Source organism: Carassius carassius, chromosome 21, assembly GCF_963082965.1.
Source record: "Carassius carassius chromosome 21, fCarCar2.1, whole genome shotgun sequence".
Classification (NCBI taxonomy): domain Eukaryota; kingdom Metazoa; phylum Chordata; class Actinopteri; order Cypriniformes; family Cyprinidae; genus Carassius; species Carassius carassius.
Genome location: NC_081775.1, coordinates 17,796,268 through 17,804,210, shown reverse-complemented (window position 1 = coordinate 17,804,210; position 7,943 = coordinate 17,796,268). Strand labels below are relative to the sequence as shown.

At 41.0% G+C, this 7,943-nt stretch overlaps 1 protein-coding gene across 3 annotated transcripts in view; it reads left to right on the top strand.

Annotated features, from left to right (window-relative positions):
* Nucleotides 1-375: 375 nt before the first annotated feature.
* LOC132097681 (potassium voltage-gated channel subfamily D member 3-like) overlaps nucleotides 376-7,943 on the top strand; it is a 92,551-nt gene continuing 84,983 nt past the window's right edge. The window contains exons 1-2 of one of the 3 annotated variants that reach the window (XM_059503553.1): nucleotides 376-989; nucleotides 1,999-3,175. In XM_059503553.1, coding sequence (XP_059359536.1) covers nucleotides 2,073-3,175 — 1,103 coding nt within the window. In that variant the 5' untranslated portion in view covers nucleotides 376-989; nucleotides 1,999-2,072. The remainder of the gene's footprint in view (nucleotides 990-1,998; nucleotides 3,176-7,943) is intronic. The other 2 variants (XM_059503552.1, XM_059503551.1) reach the window with 2 other exon arrangements.

Sequence of the window (7,943 nt, the reverse complement as noted above, 5' to 3'; positions counted from 1 at the left end):
AACAGCTCTTTCTGTATAAGTGGGCGGCTGTTGGCTAAAATAAGCTATCGACCCGACCTTTTGAAGTCTAGTCAGAGGTCTGGCTGAGCGAGACCACCATAACACTCAGATGAACATTATCTTTTTTACATTTAAAGTTACACATGCACAAATCTTTTTTTAATCCTTACAGTTTAGCTTACTTCTGATACATCTGCCTTAATACTTTCTGATTTAAGCTTTTCTTAAATTTAGCATAACGAATAAAATGATCGAGAAGTCGTACAGGGTGTTTTAAATGTCATTTTAGAATATGGATAGCTAAAACCTGGGCTGCGAATGACTTTGCAAATCAATTACCTCGTCGTCATTTTTATATTGTTTTCAGGTAACACAGCTGCGGCAAGCAGGGTGAGCCCACTATAAAGTAAGGTGAAATCAGCTCGCTGTCAAACAGTGTGAGTGGTGCGAAAGCGAGTATATACTGCCTCTGTGCGTCTCGCGCTCTCTCTGCTCCACGAACACGGATCGTGCGCGCAGCTTCTAACTAGAGAGCGCGAGACCTGGTAGCGGAGAGACCTCGGGGCGGGAGAAAGGGAGTGTGCTGGTGTATGTAGAGAAGAGAGAGAGAAAGAAAACGAGAGAGAGAGAGAGAGAGAGAGAGAGAGGTTGGAAAAAGACTACCACCTCTATCCATCAGTCGAGCATCCTCGGGGAAGTCACTTCGAGCGCGCGAGCTGTCGGTGCGGCATTTCTGCCCGTCCGAGCAAATGGATCATTAAACAGCGCAGGATGTGACTGAGGGACCCAGAAAAAAAAATAATAAAGTATTATTTTTCACCGCTCCCAATTACGCTGGTTAGTCACTTGTTTTTTTCTTTCACCAGGGTTTTTGTTTTCTCTTTTCATCATTAATGTGCGGATGTTTCGGCGAACAGTTTCGAAGTGATGTCAGGAGGAAATGTCATAAATGTAGCTGAATGAATGAAAAGTTCAAAGATTTTTCATGGGTAAGTAACTAAAAATTCAACTGTTGAAAACGAGTTTGCTGTGTTTTACCATTTGGACCATTAATACTAATAATTATTATCATTATTATAATTACTGTAATAACAATACTATTGATTAGCCTTGTTCATATTATACTATATTTATTAAGGCGCAGCTGCGGATAACAGCAGTAAAAGTGTTAACAGTGCCCGTCTTGATGCTCGTAAAGTACGAACTAGCCTACAGCACTGTCAGTGTTTAGCGACCGATATTTCGTGGCGTTTTATTGTTTTGCATTAAACTCAACAGGTTCGCATCTGTTTCTAACTGCAGTTGCTGAAGGGCACTGTGTCTCGAGCACAAACCGTCTCTTACCCTCTGGGGTCTCTCTTACATGAGCTGAGAATAAATAGTTTTAAAATCAGCTTTCTTTACGAATTGTCATGATGCATGTGTTCTATAATGTTGTATGTTGGCTGTTACTATAAAAACAGACATGGTAAAACCTGTCTGGTAAAACAGATGTTATTCAATAGTCTTTAAAACTATACTATTATTGCAGAGTCACAGTATGTTAGAATACAATATATTAGTGTCAGAATATATGCATTGTTTTATCTGCACCCTTTAATGCAAATTATGGGCTATGAATGATAAAAATAGACAACTGTCTTGTTTTGCTGTTTTATCTATTTTGTACTTTGCTTTGAGGGAAAAAGCGTGATTCTAAATAATAGGTTTAATGTTTGAGGTCTGATAGAGTCTACCATTTTTTGCCCGTTCTTTCCTGTCCATATCTTGTATTTTTGTTTTTCTGTACTTCTTTTTACTGTACTCTACAGGATTGCTTCCCCTTTACCTCTGCCTCTCTATTCTTCTGGCATCCTGTTCGTTCTTGCCATCTTTTCACTCCCATTTCACATCTGTCTCACTCTCTCCCACTGGAACTCTTTCCTCTTCCTGTCCTCCCACATTTGCCAACCTCTCACTCGCTCCTATCTTCCCATCTTCCTGTCTCTCTCTATGTAGATGGGGTCTAATCTAATGTCAAGCTGGTTGTGAAGGTGTTTGATCTGGTCCCCTCGACCCCAGCCGGAGTCCCCATGGCTGCTGGAGTGGCAGCCTGGCTCCCCTTTGCTCGGGCGGCGGCCATAGGATGGATGCCCGTGGCCAACCTGCCCATGCCCGTCGCACCGTCTAATAAGAACAAGCATCAGGACGAACTTATTATCCTCAACGTCAGTGGACGACGCTTCCAGACCTGGCGCAACACGCTAGACCGTTACCCTGATACACTCCTGGGGAGCTCTGAAAAAGAATTCTTCTTCAATGAGGAAACTAGGGAGTATTTCTTTGACCGAGATCCGGATGTTTTCAGAAGTATTCTTAACTTCTACCGCACAGGAAAGCTGCACTACCCACGCTATGAGTGCATCTCTGCTTACGACGAGGAGCTGGCATTCTTTGGAATCATTCCCGAAATCATCAGCGACTGCTGTTATGAAGAGTACAAGGACCGCAAGAGGGAGAACGTGGAGCGTCTTATGGATGACCTTGAGGACAACAAAGACAGCAAACTCCCCAACATGACTTTCCGCGAGACCATGTGGAGGGCCTTTGAGAACCCACACACTAGCACCATGGCGCTGGTTTTCTACTATGTAACCGGATTCTTCATCGCCATATCTGTCATCACCAACGTGGTTGAAACGGTTCCTTGCGGTTATATGCCGAACCAGAGAGACATCCCTTGCGGTGAGCGCTACACAGAGGCGTTTTTCTGCATGGACACAGCTTGCGTAATGATCTTTACGGTGGAGTATCTGATGCGACTGTTCGCGGCGCCCAGCAGGTACCGCTTCATGAGAAGCGTGATGAGCATTATCGATGTGGTGGCCATCTTGCCGTATTACATTGGGCTCGTCATGACCAACAACGAGGACGTAAGCGGAGCTTTTGTCACGCTACGGGTGTTCCGCGTCTTCCGGATCTTTAAATTCTCCCGCCACTCCCAGGGTCTCCGGATCCTTGGCTACACGCTGAAGAGCTGTGCATCCGAGCTCGGTTTCCTCCTCTTCTCCCTCACCATGGCCATCATCATCTTTGCCACAGTCATGTTCTACGCTGAGAAAGGCTCCTCGTCCAGCAAGTTCACCAGCATCCCGGCCTCCTTCTGGTACACCATTGTAACCATGACAACACTGGGGTGAGTCATTTTGTCTCCGAATGACTTCTCTCTGTATATTTTTACACTTTTTAACCCTGAATGCACATCAAGTAACACCCCTCATGCAATTTAGAGGGTAAGGCTTAAAGGGATAGTCCACCCATCACTGTGTGCAGAAATTGTACCTTCAGTGGTAGAGGAGCGTGCCACCTTAAAGGGACAACTTTGTACCTTATTTACCCCTAAGGGGTTCAAAATAGAATATTAGGGGTACATATAACTTTTATTGTTATGCACAATAAAGTAAGTCATACACATTTGGAGCATCATGTGGGTGAGTAAATGATGACAGAATTTTCTTTTTTGGGTGAACTATCCCTTTAAGTACACCCATGTACAAGGTTTTTTAAACCACCAAAGTGCAACTTAAAAAAACACAACTGTTTACAGTATAACATTACACCTCATCGAAAGAGAATCCGTTTCCCTGCAGCTTGTGGATTTTCTTTCTTTTCTGAGTTAACTGCTATTAGCATCTAACCCTAATGACCATGATTGCTGACTGCAGTCATGCCTGCCTGAAGCAGCGGTAGGTTTGGATTTAACTCGCTGCCCCAGGCAAGACTTTATTCATCCCTATTATGCACCAATTAATATTTAAGCATGTGTGAAGCAAGCAGAAGAACATCCTTCAGCATTTCTCCCACACATTAACAACAGAAGGCAACTGCAGAGCTGTATAGCCCCATTTACTTAAACCCTGCCCCTCATAATTCACAGACCATTTATTTGTGTGTTCAAGACTGATGCGAATAGACGTTTGACACAGTTGGTTTTAAGAAAATGTGGAGGATTAATTTAGGTGATTATTTTGAGTGATTATAGTGTATGACTTGAGTAATCAGCTATATATATGCTGCTACAGCTACTATTGTATTTACTATATGTAGCTGCTGTGTCACTGTGGCTTTGAAAGCAGAGCTGAAGTCAAAACAGTCTTTGACTTCCTGTTTAGATGGATGATCATTGGCTGAAGCACCTGTGTGAGGTCGGTGAGCCCTGTGACCCCAAAACAACAAGATTAAGGACTTCACTTATTGTGGACAGTAACTCATGAATGTTACATTGCCAAATGGTTTGGTCATTGATGAATACAGTTGGGTCTGTGTTCAGGTGACTGTCTTTTTCTGAGGTAGAATTACAAATGGTTAGACACATAATTACTTCTTTAGGCTTTCGTTTGAGAGCTATCTGTGTATATGTGCATGACCGAATCTCTTAACAGGCCATTGTGGGCATTATGTTGAACTATAACCCTACATATTGTCCTTATTGTTGTGTTAATGTGTTGGCTATTTTTACATAGATTTCAGGATAGCGCAGATCCCATTACACAATACTACATTCACACCAGAGATCCAGTCTCCACTCGCATCTGAGACTTGACCTGAGATGAGAGCGAGAGAGACTCTTCTCATCAATAAAACACGCTGCAGAAGTGTGTGTCACTGTGACTAATGTTCTCAGGTACATGTGCTGAACAATGTAAACCACTATGACATTTCCAACCCCACTGACGTCATGTGTTCTCACTGCCTGTGTGTGGGAGTGTTTCCCATTCAGCTCAATCCAAATATAAGGGTTCATTTTCGCATCCCAGCAGTTTTGCACAGTTGATTGTGCCAGCCGGTTCAGGTTTGTATCCCATCATAACACACCTGTTGATTCTGAGGCATCCCGTCTGTACTCTTGACCAATGCAGTAGTGTTATTTTCACGCCTGGTGCTTCTTTTATTCATTGATTCTTTCACACTGATGTGCACATTATTGCGGTCTCCAACTCACTCAGTCAGAGTGAAATACAGCACTGCAATTCAGCTTCTCTGGTTAGACTGAGACATTGCATTACCATATAAAACACGGACCTGCTGCCCTATGAACACTCAGCATGTCAGCTAGGAGAACTAGTCCTCATTAGAGCAATAATCAAATCAGTTAATCAGAAATATCCAGCATATATTGTGAGTGAATGGTTAACTGTTCTTCTCTGTCCTGTCATCTGAAGTGTTTTCCTCCTCCTCTGTATTGTTTACACCGGTAACATTTAATTTAGCTGTTCTACTGTTGAATTTCATGGCTCTGTGTTTTCTCTTTGCAAGACGGCTGGATAAGACTTGAAGTAAAACAAAAGATTGCAAGAGAGAAGAGAGGGTGAAAGAAAATTGTATTGCTTGGACATTGCTCTTACTTATTTTAGGGATGCATGATAAGCTATATTTGAACCCTATTGTTTATTAGTCAGTTATTTAATGTGTATTTTATTTATTTAAAGAGGTCATATGATGTGATTTCAATTTTCCTCTTCTCTTTGGATAGTTACAAGCTCTTGGTGCATGAAAAAGATCTGTAAAGTTGCAAAGACTAAAGTCTCAAATTCAAAGAGATATTCTTTATCAAAGTTAAGACTCTGTCACGCCCCTCTAAAACAGCTCATTCTAACACGCCCCCATATGTCTACATCACTATGTGGAAATATTTTGTTAAATCTGCCTAAATTTCACGCAAAGAAAGAAGGCGTGGTTTCAGTACCGCAGTTAGTGTTGAAGCAGCCATGTCAGGGAGATGCCGTGTGTATCTAGGCAAAAGCAAAATCACTTTATTTGGCCTTCCGAAAGTAGATGCATTTAGGAATCTTTAAGATTACTTACAACAGAACAGCAACGAATTTTATGGACGGCCGTTTCGTGAACCTAGGAGAGGAGGTAATTCTGAATTTTCTATGACAATCTGGCACTTCTGAATCAGCTACTGTCAGTATGTTTTGTTATTAGTTTAAGTATTTGCTATTGACAGAGGTGGGTAGAGTACCCAAAAACTGTACTCAAGTAAAAGTAAAAATACTTCTAGAAATATTAACTCAAGTAAAAGTAAAAGTACTAGTCTTTAATAGTTACTTGAGTAAGAGTAAAAGAGTATCGGATAAAAAATCTACTCAAGTAGTTAGTTACTAGTTACTTTGGGTCATATATACTGAGCCTATTTTTATTTAGATATATAGATAAAATGTATGTAATGTATGTGTGCGTGTATAAATGTATATATTTCATCAGCCTTTACTCCAATTTATGTAATTTATTATAAAACCCTGTCTGTTTACTTAAGTAACAGATATAGGTGTCATGCCATAACATATTTTTAATACGACTGACTTTATATTAAATGTGAATTTAACATTGAAAGTTAATGTGATATAACTATTGCTACTAATCTTTCATTGTTCAGAAAGAGAGCAAATAACATTTACATTATTAAAGATAATTTTCACTGACAGTCTAGATTTCAATCACTCTCAGAAACTCCCATTAAAATCACTGAAACTGTTAACACTGTGAAATCAATATCTTGATTAAAGATTCGTACACACATCTGCACTTTGTTGTTCCTGCGAGAGAATTCGCCAGAAAGAGGTATTCAGTCAGTGAGCGAGTGAAGGAATCACCGGCATTTTAGCGATGACTCATCTGAACGCCTCTGATTGGCCAATGCTATAATAAGCTCAAAAGAATCATGTGTGATTTGTTATAATGCGCAGCGCTGTATAAACACATCTATCTCTGGCAAAGCGCCAGCAAGCAATCACAGATCTGAATTTAGCAGCTGATAATATGACTCGCTGAACGTACTTGCACCAGTGTGATTGTATTAAAATTAATAAAATCTTAATCGGCTATTTTTTGTCTTTTGGAAGCTGCATTCAACTTGACTCCCCTCTGTTATAAGCCACACACGTACAACAAACTAATGTCACAGTGGTATCGTGTACTGTAATCGAATGTAGCCCAAGTTATTACCTGTTAAACAGTAGACAGCACACGCGGTGTTCATCTAATAAGGATCTCCATCGCTAGCAAATAATAACCTTTGCAGATTTCAATTTAGTGCAGTTCCAGCCACGTTTTCAACGCTCTTTCTGTTCTTAAACGTCACAACTCCGAGTGAACCACTTCAGACGCTCAGCGCGTGCGGCAGGGAACTGAACGACTCATTCAAACTGATTCATGAACCAATTCACTCGTTTGCTAATTGGTTTGATCAAGCCTTTGAACAGAATTGACTCAAAAGAATGAATCATTCGCGAATGGGCATCGCTCATTGCCCAGAGAAAAGTAGACGGCGCGTTTGGAATAAACTGAAGCATTTATAACATTTATTGCATTAAGATAAAGTAACTGAGAGCAGCGTCGCCCACAGTAACGAAGTAAAAGTACAGATTTTTCCCCAAAAATTTACTCAAGTAAGAGTATAAAGTACCCATCTTTAAATATACTCCGAAAAGTATTCGTTACCCCAAAAAATTACTCAAGTAAATGTAACGAAGTAAATGTAACTCGTTACTACCTCTGGGTATTGAATGTTCAAATGCAGAGTTTTGAGCGTTGTGTGTGTGTGCGTGTGGGCGTGTTTGTGTGTGTGTCTGAGAGAGAGAGAGAGAGACTGGGTCACACAGTGGAGTCAGCTGTCTTAACCGTCTGTGGCTTGTGTACTGCAAACACATATGAGCTTCATCGCTGTGTCTGTCATGTTACTCTGTTCCCCTTTCGGGCTTGAACTGATGGTAAAACTAAGGACATTATTAACTGTCTTTAAATTTATATTGAAAGATGAAGTTAACGATTATGAAAAGGAGCATTTCCGATGAGTGCTTGCGGTGTTCAGCTAATGCACTGGGTCAGTTTGCCAATCAGAGCAGACTGCGCTTGTCAGCAGGAGGGACTTTGTATAAAATGACACATTTGAGAGAGGCGGG